Source organism: Pseudorca crassidens, chromosome 17 (genome assembly GCF_039906515.1).
Source record: "Pseudorca crassidens isolate mPseCra1 chromosome 17, mPseCra1.hap1, whole genome shotgun sequence".
In the NCBI taxonomy this organism is placed as follows: domain Eukaryota; kingdom Metazoa; phylum Chordata; class Mammalia; order Artiodactyla; family Delphinidae; genus Pseudorca; species Pseudorca crassidens.
In genome coordinates, this window is record NC_090312.1 from 82,489,252 (window position 1) to 82,509,767 (window position 20,516).

The 20,516-nt window shown below is 44.8% G+C and overlaps 1 protein-coding gene and 1 long non-coding RNA gene across 8 annotated transcripts in view; one reads left to right on the top strand and one right to left on the bottom strand.

Moving 5' to 3' along the window:
* Nucleotides 1-14,436: 14,436 nt before the first annotated feature.
* Nucleotides 14,437-18,154, bottom strand: NPBWR1 (neuropeptides B and W receptor 1). Its single transcript, XM_067712339.1, has one exon. It carries the CDS (start codon nucleotides 18,152-18,154, stop codon nucleotides 17,162-17,164), a length of 993 nt encoding a protein of 330 aa, XP_067568440.1. The 3' UTR covers nucleotides 14,437-17,161.
* A 953-nt stretch (nucleotides 18,155-19,107) lies between these two features.
* Nucleotides 19,108-20,516, top strand: part of LOC137210457 (uncharacterized) — a 78,215-nt gene continuing 76,806 nt past the window's right edge. For all 7 annotated transcript variants that reach the window (XR_010936532.1, XR_010936535.1, XR_010936533.1 and 4 more), the window contains exon 1: nucleotides 19,108-19,252. This is a non-coding gene — a long non-coding RNA (uncharacterized lncRNA). The remainder of the gene's footprint in view (nucleotides 19,253-20,516) is intronic.

Below are 20,516 nucleotides of genomic sequence, written 5' to 3' on the forward strand. Positions count from 1 at the left end.
AATGTCATTAGGGAAACACAGATCAAAGCTGCAATGTGATACCACTTCATCCCCACTAGGAGGCTGTGATTTTTTAAAAGGAGATAATAACAAGTGTTGGTGAGAAGGTGGATAGATTAGAACTGTTAGACTCTACCATTAGGATGTAAAATGGTACCACCACTTTGGAAGAGTCTGACAATTCCTCAAAAGGTTAAATATAGAGTCACCATATGACCCAGTAACTCCATTCATTTTCACTCAAGAGAAATGAAAGCATGTCCACATAAAAACTTGTACCTGAATGTTCATAGTAGCATTATTCATAACAGCCAAAGGTAGCAAGTGTAGAAATCAAATGTCCATCAACTGATGAATGTGTAAATACAACACGGAACAGTGGAATATTTCTCAGCCATAGAAAGGAATAGAGTACTAATACATATTACAATGTGGATGAACCTTGAAAACGTTATATTGAGTGAAACATGTTACGTATTATATGATTCCCTTTGTATGTGACCCAAAAGTCACATATTGTATGATTCCCTTTATATGAAATGTCCGGAATAGTTAACTCGTTAGAGACAGAAAGCAGGCTGGTGGTGGCCGGGAGCTGGGGAAGAGGGGTGAAGGAAGACTGCTTAGTGGGTACAGAGTTTACTCTGGGAGATCAAAATGTTTGCAACTGGATGGAAGTGGTGTTTGCACAACTTTGTGAATGTACTAAATACCACCAAATTGTTCATTTTTAGGTTACATTTTTGTTACGAGGATTTCACCTCAATTTTAAAAAAGAATTCTAAATTAAATTGAGACTAAATTATGGTGAACCTTGAATGACATGATAAAGGTTTTAGATTGGATCCTGTAAATAATATAGACAACTCCTTAAAATATTTTTTAAATCGAAGTTCACATTTCAGAATGATTAATTTCTATGTCTGTACTGTTTACCCAAGACCAAAGCATCCAGTTCAGAAGCAGAGCGTTCAGTCAGCTTTGCTGTTCTGTCTAAACGAGGCTCCCCAGTTGTCAGGACTGATTTTTCTCCCATTTTTTCCCCCCATTAATGAAACCGATAAACAAGGAGGCTAGTTCTGTATTCAGTTATATGTGATCACAGAGGCTCTTTCAATCTTTAAAAAAGAATCATTTCATGAGCAGCTAAGATAAAAATGGGGTTTGGAAACAGTAATTTGTGATGACCTGGAGAGAGGATGAAGACATAGATGCAATTAGTGAGAAGCATAAAACTCAGGCCAGTGAGTCCACAGAGACGTGTGGGAACAGAGAGGGGAGCTGGCTGGAGTCAGAAATGAGTCAGAGGGACCCAGGGGACAGCCTGTAAGTCCTGACAGCTGCGGCCTGCAGGGAAGTGGGTGGGGCTCTGCCCCTTGAACATCCAGCTGAGGGACCTTGCTTCCGTAGGTCTCAGGCAATCGTAGCCATAACTCAAGACAAAAGCAGGTTTCTGGCTACTCGGCCAACAGTAGGCTCTGAATCCTTTAGGTTTGCCTGGGTTTACACAGTTCTCTACAGCTGTGCAGTTTATGTCTCAAATTATTCATGTTCTTGTCCTCAAACTGAGCGGAGGAAGAGGAAAAAAATTCCAAGGTGAGGTCCCGAGTACCTGTGGCTGGTGACCACAGTCAAACCCCAGCCTCCAACAGTGGCCCAGGGACGTGATGGGCTCCAATGTAGGGAACCTGTTTTTTTTACCTCGAACTCTTGTTTTTGAGTCAGAAGCCACATCCATTGTCATTTATTTCTGTATTTGTTTCTCTTATCAGTTTCTTTAACGCATTCATTTCTGTAAAGCCCCATAGGCTCTCAGTGGTAAACTCTCATCTCCAACACAAATGGTGATGTGTGCTCTAAACCGACAGATCGATACTAAATACCCAGCTTAATGCTCTAAAGTGGCTTCTTTGTGATTGAGTGACACAGCGTTTCAGCAGCTATTGAGATAAAACATGGTTACAGGTCTAGTTCCTAACCATCTCCACAGCACCTCTTACCTATCTCGATGACATGGCATTTCATCTGCACTTGGACGTGGCCCTCTCCACCACTAGACCATGAGCTCTCTGGAAGTAGGAAACCTTTCCTATATTTCTTCCTATATTGGTCAGCCTGGTGCAGAGGGGCAGAGAGGATGCTCAGTCAGTGAATATGAACCCCACGTGTGGTTCATGCGGACGGGGACCCTTCCTGCCTGCTGTATCTTCCATATGAGTTCAGACCTTGCCCACAGCAAGACCTCAGATACGTATTTGTTGAATGAATGAATATGTTAATTAAGAGATGCATACATTCAGCTTTTTTCACTCGTTTAAGCTTATTGTCAGTATTCAAATATCCAAATAGAAATCTAACAAAATAAATGGCCCCTTGGGTATTCTGCCCACGGATTGCCAAACATCTGCATGGTGGATATGTCTAGATATTTGCTATTATGAACGAGAATGACTGAACGGTAGACCTCCCTGGCTATCTTGATGTGGGTAGGTACAATCTTTTCCTTTGTGAGCAGTATTTGTTAGCCCTCCTCTACATAAAACTAAAAAAAAAAAAAAAAAAAAGGATTTCTAATCTAGCTCCTTTCTAGATGAGAGCTCTTCTGTGCTGGGGAAGTCAGCATGCTGAATGCACATGATTTCTCTGCTTTCCCTTCTTAGCTAAACTATCCTTCTATGCTGGGAAATGACCTGAAATTTCAGCTCATAATTCGCCTCTCAGAACTTTGTGTCACCAGGGGTGGCTGTGGCCTGGTTTCATGCCTTTAAAGTACTTTTGATCAGAAATGTTCATATGCCCTTTTGTACCACTGCAAAAGCAACGTGCTTTCACCCTTGGGAAACAATAACAAAAGTAAGTGGGAAAAAGTAGAGTCTCTTCAGCTATAAAAACATGCATTTTTACATTTTCATATAGTAAAAACTTGCTTATTAGATACTAGAGCAGGTATATTTTATTAACTAGCAGGTCAATAAAAGCACTATAAAGCAATGACAGATATTCAAACCTGTAATAGACTAGAGACATTAAGAAATTTAAAGTACCTTAGAATCATAGAAAAATATGTTATAAAATTGTTCGGGCAAACACTGTTTTAGCCAAAGCCTCAAGTTTCTCAAATGATTTATAGTAAACACTACTGTATATGTGTATATAATGCCAACCAAAACGCCTTTGTCTTATGCCAGGAATCTGTTTTCTGGTCTGCCAGAATGTTCTGATGAATAAAGTGTATAATACTAGTATATACAGATAATCAAATTGGTTTTATGTGTGGTGGATGCTAAAATGTTTGGGTTCTGGTGAAAAAAAAATCCTGTGTTCATCTTGCCAAGAAGTTCTTTACCCATCAGGAATGTTTCAGGAAAATCTAGAGCCTAGATCTCTTATTCCTTTGCATTTAGTTACTGACTATTTTTGATAAGAGCCTTTTGACTCTGAGCTTGCTTTATGGAGCTGTTCCAAAACTGTTCTCTTTACAAGGGAAATTTTCCTTTGCCAACATTAAACCAAATCTAGATGTTAGCTTGGTTACTATCTTATATATTTGGACAGAGGATTATAATTGGGACCAAAAGCAAAGGCATCTACAGATACTGTTTCCAAATACACAGTTTCCAGCATCAGTACTGTGAGCTAAACGAAACAAAGAAACAGTGGTTGCTTCATTGCTAGGGCAAAGGAGTTGTGACAACCTTGTGGGTTTGTTACTGTTGTTGCTTTTTTCTCCTAAACCTCCTTCCCTGAGAATTAAACAAAAAAACACTTACGTCATCAGGGTTGTTCAAATGTCAACAAATGTTTAACATGTCATATCTTCATACTTAACTTCCAACTGTTAAGTATAAGTCATCAAAGAAAACCAAATGGTTATACAGATGTTACGGATTAGAGTCCTAGATGTACAACCCAGCTCAGATTCATGGGGAGATTTCTTGACTCCCTAACTGTCAGAGTTGAGATTCACAGCTTACTACAGTATTGCTAAACTGCGCTGCGTTCGAGTATAATTGTCAAACATATGAAATCATTACTCTGGTGCAGATATAAAATGAAAGTTTCTTTTAACATATTAATCAGTGAAGGAGCCAGTAAGATGGTAGGTCAGGTCCAAAGCACTTGAGCACTTATGTGTATATACGCTATTGGATAAGAAAATGTTAGAATAAGATTGCTACGTTACATATAAAACCGGTGTCCACCCAACGAAACCATAGACCACAACCTCTGAGTTAACTGAACGAACAGAAATTACTTGTGTCTCTGCCAGGAAAAATCTACAAGCTAATCTTTGCTTCTGCAGAGGAAAATTGTCCAGACGATAAAATCAAGTCCAGCTCTGCACTGAAAGAGTAGCCAGATCTTTTGTTTATTCCCAAGTTTCAGATAAGTTTTCTGACTACTTATTTGTAGAGATTGTGTGTCTGGGTTTTTAAAATATTCAACTAACTTATTTTACCATGTTCCTAACCCTATGCACCAAAGGATGAGAAGTGTCCACATCACAGCGGCATCAATAACCCAAAATGATAAGTGTTGGTTTCAGAGAATTTAATCAAGATTCATTCATTCAACACATGTTTCTTAATAATAATAATAATAACAATACTAGTAACAGGTAACTTTTTTAAGCTTTATTTTATATCCGAGGACAGTTGATTTACAAGGTTGTGTTGGTTTCAGCTGTACAGCCAAGTCATGCAGATCCTCCTGTGTTCCAGATACCATGCTTCACCTCTGTTATCTCATTTGCAAAACTCTATGGAAGAGCTACTCTTGTGATCTTCACGGATTTTATTCATACCTGGTAAGTGGTGGAGCTGAAACACAAACCAACATCTGTGGGTGGGGGGACAATACGGAATCCACATCCCTAAAACCCACAGAGTGTCTCCTACATACAAGGATGGTGATTGATAAGACACAGCTCCTGCCTCCAAGGAGCTGCAAGTCAAGTGCAGGAGGTGAACGAACTGTGAATAGAAGATGCAAGCGCTATGATGTGCTGAGTACAGGTAAGAGGGTGCGAGCGTATATTGGAAGGACACTTTGTAAGGGGAAGGCTTTGTAAGGGGATGTCGTTATAAGTATCATTTAGTTTGGTACCGTGACTTGATTTTATTGCTGTTTGTTTTCTACACTCATCAAGCCCACCACAACTAAACCCAAAATTGCAACCCGTTACCAGCTTATCTCCTTTATTTATCCCTTAACTGGAAAAGAAGATAAGAGGGACTTCTCTGGCGGTCCAGTGGTTAAGACTCCACGCTCCCAATGCAGGGGGCACGGGTTCCATCCCTGGTGGGGAACTAAGATCCCGCATGCCACAAGGCTCAGTCAAAAAAGAACAATGTGAATAAGCACCCGGGTCTTGTAAAGGACCATTATTTTCATGTTATAATATAAAACCTTTTAATTTTTCAAATAAAAATTGATCATTGTAATACTTTGAATTTTAACCTCTAACACGATTTGGAAATGGATTATTAGACATTCCGTTTATATACTAATATCATCTTAAATTTCATAATATGGACCAGTATATCTTAGATTTTTAAAAGGAGAGAGATATCAGTTCAGAAATCACATTCAGCCCAAATGTGCACCTAAGGTACACACCCAGCAAGATTTTCTAATCTCTCTAGATCCTAATACTTTCAATTCAGAGTATTCCTTGAGATTCTTTTCACGGAACCTTCATGATAACACTTAAGCCTTCCCAGCATCTGTTAAAGTACTGGTCTCTCTGCATTTCTACTGGTCTCTCTGTATTCCTGGCCTCTTTGTGCCACCTAGTGAACGTTTACAAAGTTTTCATAGAGAAGGAAATCCAGGAAGCTTCCGCTGAAGATGTGAAATTTAATAATATTTAAGGCATATAATCTTTTTAAAAAGCCATTTATCTTTGCTATTACTGAATAAATATGCCCTTTCCGTAAAATTCATAGTCTCACAAATAAAGGTTTTATGAAACCTAAATAAACAGAAAATAATGTTGAAGTATTACAAAGGGGTTTTACCTTTATGAAAGAGCATTTCCATTACTTTTTACTTTTCTTCTTAAAGAGTTTTCTTAATATTCACACTCCATGTTTCTGTCTGTCATTCCCTTTACATGAATGCATAGCAATTTCAAATAAGATAAATTTCAGTTCTTTGCTTAACTGGGGAAGAATTTCTCATTTAGATTTTTCTCACGTTCCTAGTATTTACCCAAATGAGTTGAAAACTTTTACTCACACAAAAACCTGCACACAGATATTTACAGCAGTTTTATTCATAATTGCTAAAACCTGGAAGCAACCAAGATGTCGACAGTTCAGTAGGTGAGTGGATTAACGAACTATGGTACATCTAGGCACTGGAATATCGTTCAGCACAAAAAGAAATCAGCTTTCGGGGGAAATCGTGGTGGTCCAGTGTTTAGAACTCGGCAGTTTCACTGTGGGAACCAGGGTTCAATCTCTGGTCAGGGAATTGAGATCCCGCAAGCCACGTGGCACGGCCATGGAGGAAACTTAAATGCACGTTACTAACTGAAGGGAGCCGGTATGAAAAGGCGACACACTGTGTGATTTTACCTATATGACCTTCTAAAAAGGCAAAACTATGGAGACAGTAGAAAGATCAGCGGTTGCCAGTGTTTGGGGGAATAGGGGATGAGTAGGTAGAGCACCGGGAACGTGGCGGGGGTGGGGATGACGCTAATTCAGTAGGATTCTATAATGGTGGAAACATGTCATTACACATTTGTCCAAACCCATAAAATGGACACCACCAAGAGTGAACCATATGTAATGTCAGTGATGTGTATGTAAGTGCAGATCCTTCGGGGATCTCCAGGGAAATTGTTGCTTTCTCAGCACAGGTGCGACCTCTTCCTCTTTCTCTTTTCTTTCGTCCTGAAAGGAAGAAAGAAAAGAGGACGGCATTGGGGCAGCCACCTTGTGACGATGAAGTGGCAAGACAACAGCATATGCTAGGAATGGTGCAGGGAAGGGTTTAAAGGACCCCAGGACATTCACAGCATCATGGAATCATTGCATCAACTCTGAACTGCCGACTCCAGACTTATCAGAAAAATTGCCGTCCATAAAAGGAGTTATATGGAGACAAATGTTACTCACTTAGTTATCACTTATTAATTACTAATAGGCTAATCTATCTTATGGTTAATTACCAGGTTTATCAACATTCATATAGCAGAACAAAGAAGGTTATGTTTAAATTGACTGTATTTGGAAAAATCCAAATGTTTGAGATAACATAAAAATGATATCCAAGTATAGCTATTGTTAAATAAAAATCCTGGTGTTTAAATCCTGTAGACATAAGCGTAGAATGAAAATTTAAATTCCCTAGTAATTGTATCCAAACATATTCTCAAACTCCAAAGTATACAGAAGATTAACATAATGACTTGAACTTTTCAAGCCAGAGTTATCTTAATTGTGGATATCTAAGAATAACTCTGTGACTGTCAACATTTTTAATTTGGGGGGTTGAACTTTGTAATTTTTGATTTACTGTATCAGACATAGTTACATAGTCCTAAGAAAATTTTCTATTCTGAAAGAAACCTGGTGAAATTTCTTATATAAAAGATCCAATGGACTTGAAAAATTCTTTTTTTTTTTCTTACAAAAATTATCTCAGTGCTCCCTCTGGTGGCTTTTCTCAAAAATAGACTTTCATCTACTCTGAATTTAAATTGTTTTCAGGACTCAAACTTTCAAAGAAAATTTACCAAAACTCTAAACGATTGATATGAAAATTGGTATGAATGATAAAAGATGCCGTGAAGCTCCCCGAACCCTAACTGCCTGGATTTAAAGCTACTCAGTCATTTATCCCTCCATTCAAAAACATTCATTGAGTACCTGCTGTTAAAGATAAACTGAGGCATATTAAAAAATGTAAGAGTTTATTTGAGAAAAAATCCACTAGCATCAGGCAGCACCAAACCAGGAGTGGTTAGGACCCTCCCACCCATAGAAAAGACATGGAAACAAAGCAAGGAAGTTACTTGTTTGGTTGTGTAAGAGGTTACCTTATTGGGAAAGGTGAGCTGTGATTGTCTTCAGGGTTTGATTTCAAAACCTTGAGGCATTTACAGGCTTAGGTTTGGGTTTGCTCCCTTTAGGATGCTAAGGTACCAGAGCCATCCCAGTCTCATGGCCTTGTTTGTTTAATTTAACCCCATTATGTGACAGATTCCATTTTACGTGTATCACAGATTCAGGTAATTGGGAAGCACAAGCCTGCCCTCAGGGTGCTCTCATTCCAGTGGGGATGGCAGATAACAGTCAGGGAAATAAAGAAATAAAATACCTAGAAACTGTAACAGAAACAAACAGGGAGTTGAAATAGAGAACAGCAGTAAGTAGTAGGGCAAGATCTTCTGAGGGGACAAAGTCTGAGGACGAGGAGGAATTGGCCAGGTGAGAGCTGGCTGACATCGCTGGCGAGCAAAGAGCAGGTGCAAAGGCACCGCACAGAGAAGGGCTGGGGGGTGAGGGCAGCGCTGCAGGGCTGGGTGAGCAGAGTGGAACCATGCGGTCCCCCAGAACACAGCAAGGAATCTGGATTTCATCCAAACTGTGATGAAAATCTACTTAAGAGGCATATTCAGGGCAGCAAACGGAACAATTTACCTTTTCATAGAATCAGTCTTGCTGCTACGTGGATGGAAAGTGAATCAGAGAGAAGTCAGAGTGAAGGCAGGACATTGGTTACAGGGTGTTTCAGGAAAGGGTAGTGGCTTGTGCTAGGGTGACTTCAGGGAGGAGGGAGAGAGAGCGGGAGGGAGAGAGGAAGAGGGAAAAAGAGAGGGAGAGAGACAGGGGACAAGTGCAGAGCCCTGAGTCCTTATTCAAGATCTACTTTAAAGGCAGAACCAAAGCTGATAAACTGGACACAGATGCAGGAAAAGGGAAAGAAACTGAGAACAAACCTCCAGAAGGGGCGAGGTGTTGATTGGGGGGGAGGGGCAGAGGTTTGGGTGAAGCACAAATGTTCTCCTGGGGCTTGTTCACATAAGGCTGCTCTGAGACATCTGAGTACAATCGGTGGGGAGCAGTTAGACAAACAAGTCTGAAGATCAGAGGAAATGTTTCCTGGACAGGAAATCTGATCATTGTCTCCTGTAGACAGCGTATATATGGGTCTTGTTTTTGTATCCATTCAGCGAGCCTGTGTCTTTTGATTGGAACATTTAGTCCATTCACATTTAAGGTAATTATCGATATGTATGTTTCTGTGACCATTTTCTGAATTGTTATGGGTTTGTTTTTGTAGGTCCTTTTCTTCTCTTGTGTTTCCCACTTAGAGAAGTTCCTTCAGCATTTGTTGTAGAGCTGGTTTGGTGGTGCTGAATTCTCTTAGCTTTTGCTTGTCTGTAAAGCTTTTGATTTCTCCATTGAATCTGAATGAGATCCTTGCTGGCTAGAGTAATGTTGGTTGTAGGTTCTTCCCTTTCATCACTTTAAGTATATCATGCCACTCCCTTCTGGCTTGTAGAGTTTCTGCTGCGAAATCAGCTGTTAACCTTATGGGAGTTCCCTTGTATGTTATTTGTCGTTTTTCCCTTGTTGCTTTCAATAATTTTTCCTTGTCTTTAATCTGTCAGTTTGATTACTACGTGTCTCGGCATGTTTCTCCTTGGGTTTATCCTGCCTGGGACTCTCTGTGCTTCCTGGACTTGGGTGGCTATTTCCTTTCCCATGTTAGGGAAGTTTTCTACTATAATCTCTTCAAATATTTTCTTGGGTCCTTTCTTGGTTTTTCTCTGTTAACCAGAAGTTAGTCAAACGTCTGATTAAATTACAGTTAAACATGCCACAGTGATGCTGTGTACAGTATGTGTGTATGCATACATGTATATATGTTAGAGTGCACAGTATATGTGTATGCACACATGTATGTATATGTTATAGTGTACATTATGTGTGAATGCAATATGTGTGTATATGTTATAGTACACGGTATGTATGTATGCATACATGTATATATGTGTGTGTTGGAGTGCACAGTATGTGTGTATGCATACATGTATGTATAAGTTACAGTGCACAGTATCACACAGCACTTAATGTCAGGTTGTCCTGTCATTAGTCATGCTAAATTTGATTCCTTGATAATACCACCAGATTCCTCCTTTATACATGTATATCTTCTATCCTTGAAATTAGCAAGTAATCTTTGGAGCGATATTTTGGCATCACACAAATATCCTTGTTCCCAATAAATCTTCCACCTGATAATTTTGTTACCTATTGATAAACCTTGCTTGAGTCAATTGTTACAAAGTGGTTCATATTCTAACCGTAAAATGTGATTTTTTTCTAATTCTGTCCTTTCTTCTGCATTTATTAGCTGTTGTTCTCTGCACAGAAGAGTTTATGGCAGCTCTTTTCTTCATCATTGCAGAATGATTGAGTGCCATAAACACTGTAAGTAGAAGGTGAATGTAGCGAATTCAGGAATGAAGGGAACAGCCTTTGAGAAGGTGGAAGGAAGGGATCGGCAGCAATGGGACACGCTCCTTCACGTGACGGGACGGAGGAGGGAAGGTGTGGGGCTTAGAGGCTTGGATGTGAGGTCAGAAAATAAGTCCACTCCTAGCCACACCCTAAGGAAATGATAAAAGAAGATAAAACATACACGAACATGAAAATACCATATAGTAATAAAAAATTATTTAAAATAAGAATAGTAGGGCTTCCCTGGTGGCGCAGTGGTTGAGAGTCCGCCTGCCAATGCAGGGGACGCGGGTTCATGTCCCGGTCCGGGAAGATCCCACATGTTGCGGAGCGGATGGGCCCGTGAGCCATGGCTGCTGAGCCTGCGCGTCCGCAGCCTGTGCTCCGCAACGGGAGAGGCCACAACAGTGAGAGGCCCGCGTACCGCAAAAAAAAAAAAAAAGAAAAAGAGTAGTAAAGGAACAGCAATAGAGGAATGGCAAAGACTATTATATTTTCACTCTCTATAGAATATTGTCATTAAAAATTATAATTAGGAGACCTATAGGAAGATAGGAACCCAGCAAGTAAAAAAAAAAAAAAAAATCAGTATTTTTTGCTTGAAGTTTTCTGATTTAAAAAAAAAACTAGTACAGCTGCCACTGCAAAGCCTGATGTTCTGCATAAATCATCCTTAAGGGGACAGGCAAGTCCTCTCTTTACAAATGCTTTAAACAAGTAGGTTTATTTTATCAATGTGGCTCCTCCCACTGAGAATAACATAAAATTCATAAACTATTATTCATAAAGAGAATGTTTATTTTGAAGAATGTTATATTTCAATATACTAATGGCAGGGGGGGAAAAAGCACTTTGAAGTATGCCAGCAGGCCAAATAAATAATTCTTATATGACTTTTTTAAAAAGCTCTACTGTCAAGAGATGTCTCTGCCCTGGGAAGCTGAAATAATCAATACTTTGATATTTTAAAACTATTATTAGTTATTCAAATGATTCTAGTTTACTATTGTAAAATATAACTTAAACAATGATCCGGCAAGAAAAAGTGAATGCTTCTGAGTGAGGTCAATTAAAAGCAGGCCCAAATCGGTTATTTATGTAATGACAGGTGAGCAAACAAAATCTTGTCTGGTGTGTCAGCTTTCACCCCAATAAGGTCACGTATCCCAGTGATATGAGACGACAGGCATTTGTTCTCCATGGGGACATGTCAGCTGAGGGGCGTGCTGTCGCCAGGAGCCCCTCAGGGAACCTGGTGTCATGGGTCTCAAAGGCAGCCCGGCAGTATCTGAATAATCCTGCCACGTCAGCTGTGCTGGGCACGTGGGTGGTGCTGAATTACACAGAGATTCAGCTCTGCTTCGAGTGGGTTATGCTTTCTCGACAGACTGCATGTAGGTATCTCCAGGTACCAGAACGCTTGTCGTCAGAGAAAACTAGGATTTTCGATTGCTTTTCATTCCGGACGTCCTATGACATTTGGATGACATATCTACTTTTATACACTAAGCTTCTTCCAAGGAACTGGTTTCTGACTGAGTTCCTCTCAAGAAGTAGGTTTACTAAAGTTTCATCAACCTGTTATACACACACACACACACACACACACACGTGTGTGTGTATACATACCCATGGGACACATATGTATACACACATAGAGTGCAGTTTAAGGTGATGGCGTTCATACGTATTCTTGTTATTTTCTCTTAAGCCCCTGTTACGACAGTAGGGGAGTAATTTTTAAATGCACAAAGAGAGCTGGATCAAGGGCGGCAGAGACGAGACGTCAGCAGGTTGGAAAGGGCAGGTTCCAGGCAGCAGACGGGAGAAGTGCTAACGGGGGCGACGCGGGCTCCATCCCAGCTGATCTGCCTCCAAAGCCCCCGAGAGGCCCCAAGCCCCTGGGAGCCGGGGCAGCTGCAGGGTCCCACACAGGGGCTGGAAGCGTACAAGGAGAGCTGGGGTGCCACATCTGACCCCCGCAGCTGGGTGACTCCCCTCCCCCACCCCATGGGGGGCAGAAGTTCTTGCTCTGGAGAAACTGGACCCAGGTGTGTGCTGGACACAGGGAACCAGGCAGGAGAAGACAGGAACCAAGTGTGGGAACAAAAATAGGGAGGTGGAGTAAAGTCTGAAAAGAGAATGCGGGAAGAGACCCTTTGAACACAACTAGCGTCCAGAAGCGCCAACAGCACCCCTCCCCCCAAATCTCATAATCATCATGTCTAAGAGCAACGAATTAAACCACTAAGGTGTAAACCTGGCAACCTCTGTCCCTGCCAGGAGGGATTTCCCAAAAGAGAAATCCTGTTCTGGCGGGCGGGAGACATGCAGCTCATCCACGCTGACGTTTCTCAGAGATGCCATTTTCACTTTCCCTCCCTTTCCCCATCTTTTATTTTTTCATTTAATTGATGTGATATGATGTCTTTGTGTAACCTTGTGAGATACGGTACAAATAAATGTACCTTGCCCTAATTTTAAGGACAGTATCATCCATTGCAAAACGCTGTTCTGTATAAATAGAAGTGCCGATAACATTCTGTTCTACTTAAACGGCGCACCTGGGCCGCAGGTCCTTACGCACAAAGCATGCAGGTTACAACGTACCTGGTGCATTTGCAGTTGAACACTACGTGCAGCCAGCCCTGGCCAAGGAAATGTTATTCTCATATAAACTTTAACAACACCATACACTTCAAAGACTCTGAGTTAGGATTCAAGTTTTATTATTAAAACTTGTCTTCCCTTTGTACCACATGATGGAGTACTAGTAGGTATATCTTGCTTGATCCATGTTTTCTATGGTCTAATAATTTCAAATTATACATTGCAACCAATTTCATCTCTGCTGGAATGGGATGAGACAATGCCTAGAATAGGAACCAGATGGGCTCTGATTGGTCTTGATTGGTCTTTGTGGTCCTCGCCAAAACGACCCACTTCCTGTACCTCACTTTGTATATAAAATGGGAACCAAAGTACCAGACCCGAAGCCATCCTAGTACAAGAGCATTAAGGGGAGCGTTCTTCGATGTCTTCCTTAGGTGGATAAGCGGAGGTCACGGCCATCTAGGAGGAACATTGTTTGCTCTTGTTTTCCCAGCATGCTGCTGAGGAAAGGAGAGCTTTCTGGGTCTTTTGAGGGTCTTTTTGGTGAGACTCTCTACCTTGCACACGTGTGTGCCACATCTGTGCATTCTGTTAGCTGAAATAGTAATGTGTGTGCTGGCAACTTAAGCAATTTCTCTTCCCTTCTCACTCTCCACACAAGCTGCTCAAATTTTCAAGAAATGAATACGATAAAAAGCTTATTATTCTTTCTCTGCCCAGTGCATGTACTAGGGTTCTTGTGCTAATCAGCAGTTTGACATCATCTCCACAATCAACCAAAATAAGGGGGGGGGGATTTCATTCTTAACCTTATCCTATCAAGTACTTCTGTTTATGCATTGCTTACCCATTAGATAAGTTTTCCCTGAAGGCAGTATTTTTAAAATTAATGATGCATTGGGACTTCCCTGGTGGTGCAGTGGTTAAGAATTCACCTGCCAATGCAGAGGACACGGGTTTGAGTCCTGGTCCGGGAAGATCCCACATGCCGTGGAGCAACGAAGCCCGTGCGACACAACTACTGAGCCTGTGCTCTAGAGCCTGCGAGCCACAACTACTGAGCCCACGTGCCACAACTACTGAAGCCCGTGCACTTAGAGCAAGTGCTCTGTGACAAGAGAAGCCACCGCAATGAGAAGCCCATGCACCGCAACGAAGAGTAGCCCCCGCTTGCCACAACTAGGGAAAGCCCGTGCGCAGCAACGAAGACCCAACGCAGCCAAAAATAAATAAATAAAATGATTAAATTTATAATAAAATAAAAGTAATGATGCATAAATACTAAGGTGACTGAATTATGGATCCCATGTTCTCAGGAAATAGAATATTCACTCTTCACACAGACTGTTTCAGCTTTTATTTTAAACAGAGCTTCTGTGCAAGGGACTAGCAGGGTTTCTGCATTTCTCAAGAGAACGCCTAAGCACATACATTATATAACTGTACTAAGTTAAGTAAAACCAAATGGACATTTAAAAATATCAGAAGTGGTATAACCAAACAACACGGTTTACAGGAAGACTGCAAAAATCAAACACAGAGTTAAAAGCTTTGCAATGCAATGTTGTAAGTAAATTCTGCTTTGGCATGGCTGTCGGCATATTTATTCTACCTAGGACCCAAGTCCTAAAAAGGAAGTCTGAGACGTACAATCTGGGTTTCTACATGCTAATAAGAAGGCAACAACCTAGAAGTAATGATACAACAGTCCATCCAATAATTTAGAAAGCCAGGAGGAAACTGAAGTACTGGGTCCCATTTAATCACACACGCACACTAGGACGCCAGTCCACGCCTTGCTGTGTGGACAGCGCAGCCATGTCAGTCCTGTGTTTTTCCAGCTGTCTTCTTGGTAGATTCCAAGACAGCCAGGCTGACCTGTGGGAGGGATGATGCCGTGGACAGGTGGATCACATGGCTCTCCCCCGATCTGTGTTCAGAAGATGTCAAAGTACAGCCACGGAGTTTACGAAGGCAGATGAGGTTTCAAATCCAGATTATCACACTCGTCTGTGTTTGCGGCCGAATACCCACTTTACTCTCTGTCCGTTACCTTAGAGAATGTGGTAGTTACGCTAAGCTTACATTTTTTATTTTGAAAATATACGGAGGATTCACAAAATAATTTTGTGCCATAAAATCAATAGAATGTTTCCAAGAAATTGGAAGATACTAAAACGGATTCCAAGAGGCCTCTGAAGCCCACCAGCAGAGGACTGTTCAAATGCCATGATGTACATCATTCAAAATGCACTGGAGGTGGAAAACCATGTTTTGAAAATTTTACTATTATTTGTCACCCAAGGTAGGTTTCTAAATTTACATTTTCTAAACTGATAGCTGTGAAGTATCGCATTGTTCCTAACTACTCTGAGAGCTAAGGAAGCAATTCTTATTCATGAAAATCAGCAAGGGAGTTAGCTTCTTCCTTGGGAAAAACCCAAGGGAGAGATTTCCTTTTCATTTATTTTGTTAGAAGTATTTTGAAGATAAGTAATTGAGAATGTGGTTAATGGCCATCAAACTAAGTAAACAAATTCTGCCAGCAACACTCATAATTTTTATCACACATAACACTGACCCTGGGAAACAAATACTTTTAGAAATTTTCATTCCTGTTTGGAATTCATCCCAAAGGGAAAAAAATATCTTTTAAAACACTCATTAATGACTGTAGTCTGGTTAAAGCTCTGCCCTCAGGTCTGAAGTGTAAACTGCAGATGGCTGGGCAAAGCCAATGTCAGTCCTCTCTCTTAATTCACTTTTGTCTCCCAGAAGTAGAGATAAAATATAGGGTGCTGTCTGGTCTCCCTGTGAGACCAGACATCTCCCAGTTGCCGTCTGGGATGAAGAAATAAAGTACAAATAATCCACAGTTCCCTGTGGAAAGGGAACCAGGAGAGGTTATCATGAGGGCGTCGGTCATTTCAGCTCCCTGGGTCCCCTGAGGCTAACAGCAAGAGGAATATGAGGAAGAGGGGAACGGAGGATGCATACGCATCTCCTCATCTCATTAACTCGCCCAAAACGTGAGATTAGGGCACACATAAAGTTCTCGGTCTTCAAAAGCAATTGCACACTAAGAATTACAACGAACTGCTCCAAGCTGTACTAGGTCGACGGGGGCACAGGGGCGTTGGTGTGTGTGGCGGGGAGTGGAGCCCTCTGGAGAGAGAAGCGATGACAAGTAACCCAGCCACGGAAAGAGCGGTTTCGCAGGTGCGCTCACCTGCACACCCAGCGCTGTTTTTGGATGCTCGGCTCCCGCAGCTGGCTCCGCCAGGGGGCGCCGCAACCCGGCCGGGGATCCGACTCCAGGCCCTTCCCGAGCCCGGCGGCCGGGTCCCCGCAGGGACAGCGTGGGTGGGAAAGCGGAAAGGCAAAGAAAGAAGAGGCTGGAACAGGAAGGGGGTTGTCACCGTTCTTATCACTGCTGTGTAGGCATCACAGCCAATTTCCATCCTCCTGCATCCAAAGCCTCGGCCTCTGCTAGACGCGCGCACGCATAGACGCGCGCGTACACACACACACACACACACACACACACACACACACACACACACACACACACACTTACACACTCACTCCTGACCCGCCACCCGAGCTGTCTGTCTTCCCCGTCAAAGGCCCGGGCGGCCTTAGCATCTCTCCCCTCGCACCTCCGCGGCGAGGGAGCGCCGAGGGCTCCACGAAAAGCCGGGCTGCGGACGGCTGGGGCGGGAGGCGGGGGGAACCGGAAGAGGGTCTCTGCAGTACTGCCCCCTTTTCTCCCCTTCCTCCCCTCCGTGTCAAGCTCGGGGGTCGCCTCGGCGCCCTTGGGCCTTAGGGAGAGGGAGAGGTCTGTGCGCTCTCCGCCGCCTCGGCCGGTCCCCATGTCCTGCACGCCTCCGCACCACCTGGAGGGCTTGGCACACTGAAAGAGCGGGCGCAGCCAAAGCGCGTCCGAGTCCGCGGGGCCTGGTTAGGGGCCCGAGAACCTGCATCTCTAGAGAGCTGGTGGGCGGGGGGCGAAGCTGCGGCTCAGGGACCACCCTGAGCGCCGGGCCGCTGGCTCCCGGCGCGCCGGCTCAGGCGGCGGCGGCGCGACACGCCAGCAGCTGGCGGAGGCTCCTTCGGAAGCTGTCGTCCAGGAAGGCGTAGAGGAAGGGGTTGAGGCAGCTGTTGGCGTAGCTCAGGCTGGTGATGAAGTAGGAGACGGCGATGACCACCGGCGTCTGCGGGAGGTCGGTGGTGAGCGCCACCACGGTGCTCAGGTGGTAGGGCGTCCAGCAGAGGAGGCACACGGCCAGGATCGCCACCACCAGCACGGTCACCCGCTTCTTGGCGCGCTCCAGGGCCCTGGCGTGGTTGTCAAGGCGTATGGCGCGCAGCCGGCACAGCAGCGTGGTGTAGAGGACGCAGATGGTGGACACGGGGATGGCGAAGCCGAGCACCAGCGTGTAGAGGCGGCTCGCGCGCCACCAGAAGGCCTCGGGCTGCGGGAAGACCAGCACGCACTGGCGCCGGCCCTGCTCGTCGTCCAGCCGGGCGAAGATGGCGAAGGGCAGCACGACCAGCGTCACAACTCCCCACACGGCCAGGCTCACGGCGCGCGCGGCGCCGTACGTGCGGCCGGCCACCCGGCGCGACTCGGCCGTGGCCAGCACCACCAGGTAGCGGTCGGCGCTCATGACCGTGAGGAAGTACAGGCTGGAGAAGGTGTTGTACTGGTCGATGGCCACGATGAGCTTGCACATGAGCTCCCCGAAGGGCCAGCGCCGAAGCAGGAAGTCGGCGATGTTGATGGGCAGCACGAGCGTGAAGAGCTCGTCGGCCACGGCCAGGTTGAGGATAAACAGGTTGGTGACGGTCTTCATGCGGGGCGCCCGCAGCAGCACGAACAGCACGGCCGAGTTGCCCGCCAGCCCCACGGCGCAGATCACCGCGTACACGACGGGCACGGCCACGGCCAGAGGCGGCGGCAGCGGCGGCAGCGGGCCGGACGCGTTGGGGCAGCCGAGCGCGGGCGCGGGGCACGACGTGTTGGCGTGCTCCGGGCCCCAGGACGACGCGTTGTGCATCCTGGCCGGGGCCAGGGCCTCGGTCCCCTCGGCCGCCTCCCTGCGGGGCTCCGCGGTCCCGGGGACCCGACCCGCGCCGGGGCGCTCGCGGCCGCGCTCCGAGCCCGTCTCCGGCCTTCCCGGGGCGGCGCGCTTCCGCCGGCCTCTCAGCGCACGGGCGCCGCGGACGCCGGAGCCGCAGAGCGGAGCGGAGAACGCCGGCTAGGCTCGTCCACGACGGGCAGCACCGAAGGGCGGTTCCGAGGCGAGGGGGCGGCTCGCCGCCCAACCTGCCCCACGTGATCGCTCTCTGCCACCTGTTTTTTGTTTTGTTTTGCTTTGTCTTTTCCCGAGGTGGTAGATTCTTTTATTAATCTTCCATGGGAATCAACCTCCATCACCTCTCCTTCTTGGGCTTTAGATTCCCCATGTCTGAAATGAAGAGATTAGACCAAGTCAATTCTCAGTCTCTTCCAACTTGAACAACATCTAATCCTGTAACTATCTCGGTATCTCAGTTCCTGGTCAACACCTTTCTAGTTGAGGGCGGGGATTTAGGGTCCAGAGCTTGGAGGAGGCAGGGTTTTGTTCAAACAACCACTTTCTGCCACCTGTTGAACTCTTATTCTGACCCGCTGGCTCCAGCAAACGTTACTCTCAGGGGAAAAATACAAACCCACTGGCCCAGCTCTGGCCCCCGCCCGGCCCCCGGAGGCCCCGGTCACCCCAGCGAGCCCGGCAGCGGCCAGCTTCGGGGACCCGCGGTTCCGTGCGCCCCGGGTAAGAGCGGGCCCAACAGCAACCGCTGCCTCCCCCGGCCGGTCCCGGGACAGTCGGTCCTGCGGCTCCCGGTGCGCTCCGGGGGCGGGGGTAGGGGCGGGGGAGGCAGCGGCGCCCGCGGGCCGCGCGGCCCCGCCCCTTGCGCGCGCCGGGAGCCGGCCTCCCGCGCCTCGGCTCGTCCCGCCCCCAGCGCCCCGCCCCAAGCAGAGCAGCCGGGAACCGAGAACAGCCTCACCCGGAAATTAAGGACTAACTGTCTTCGTTCCGCCAGTGTGACCTCACTCCGTCTGAATTCATGAAAAGCGCTCCTGTTAAGAATTAAATGAAAGGAAAGCAAAGGTAAGGTGTTGCCGGGTCTATTTGAAAAGGAGCGCAAGGCAGTTAAGGCTCCCGTTCCAGTTTTTTTTAACACCGTACCCCCAGTGGGCTTATGTAATTTAAAATGTTAAGTTACATTCATATTGCAAGGCTATACAGAGGGAACGTGCACGCAGTCTTCAAATGCAACCCGTTTTCTATGACTCTGGCCTCCACAAGTTTATAAGGTTGTTAGGAACACGTCATGGTCGACAATCTGAGATACTTAAGGCTTGCTTTCTGGAAAAAAAAATATATTTATTTATAAATATATACATAAAAATAAAGTGTTTCCGATTCTGCCCTGAAGAGAACTACCCCGCGGTCGCAGCAGTGTCGCCAAGGCCCCGCTCCGGGAGCCTCCAAGTCTTCCTCATTTAAGAGGACCTCACCTTGGGCACCTCATCTCTGAGGACCGTGTGAAATCAGCTCAGTATTATTTCCCTCGAATTCCTGTTTTCGTCCTCCGCTTTCCTTTGGGAGAGCCAGCAAATTAAAGCACGGGGTTCTAGCCTGCTTCCCTCTAAGAAATTTCCCTTTCATGAGAGCAGGCAAAAGTCCAGATAAAGTGCATGTTTGATCCTTTATGAAGCCTTGGAAAAGGAGAGGGCTTGAGACACCGAGAAAGAGACCCAAAGGAGCCAGTGGAAGAAGCCTGGAAGGGGCAGCGGTACAAATGCTTTCCTTTACCCACTCAGTCCTCCTTTCACTAGAATCTGTATAATTTTGGCTTCCCTGCAGTTTCATGCGTCGTGTGAATAACATGTCAAGAGAGTCAATGTCCATGAGCAAAAATATGTGAGAAAACACCATACGATGTTAAGTGAAACCAATAAGAAAGATAGATACACAATATAATATATATAATGTATATATAATACACACATGTATATACATATGCGTATATCTGTGTGTATGTATGTGTATATACGTATATATATACATATGTATGTAGTTGCTTAATTGGCAAACATTTGGAGACTTTCTAGCTTTTTAATTATTGATTTCTAGCTTAATTGCACGTGGACACAGTACAAATAGTATGATTTCAGTTCATTGGCGTTTGTTGAAACATTGCCCAATAAATAGTTCTCTAATTATTTTATGTTTACTTGAAAATAATGTGTGTTCTGCATTTGTTGGGTGCAGTTGTTGGGTGTAGACTATTGCACCCTACAAACGTCAGCTAGTCAAATTTATTATTGTGTTGTTTAAATCTTCTCTCTGTCAGTATTTTTTATCTGAT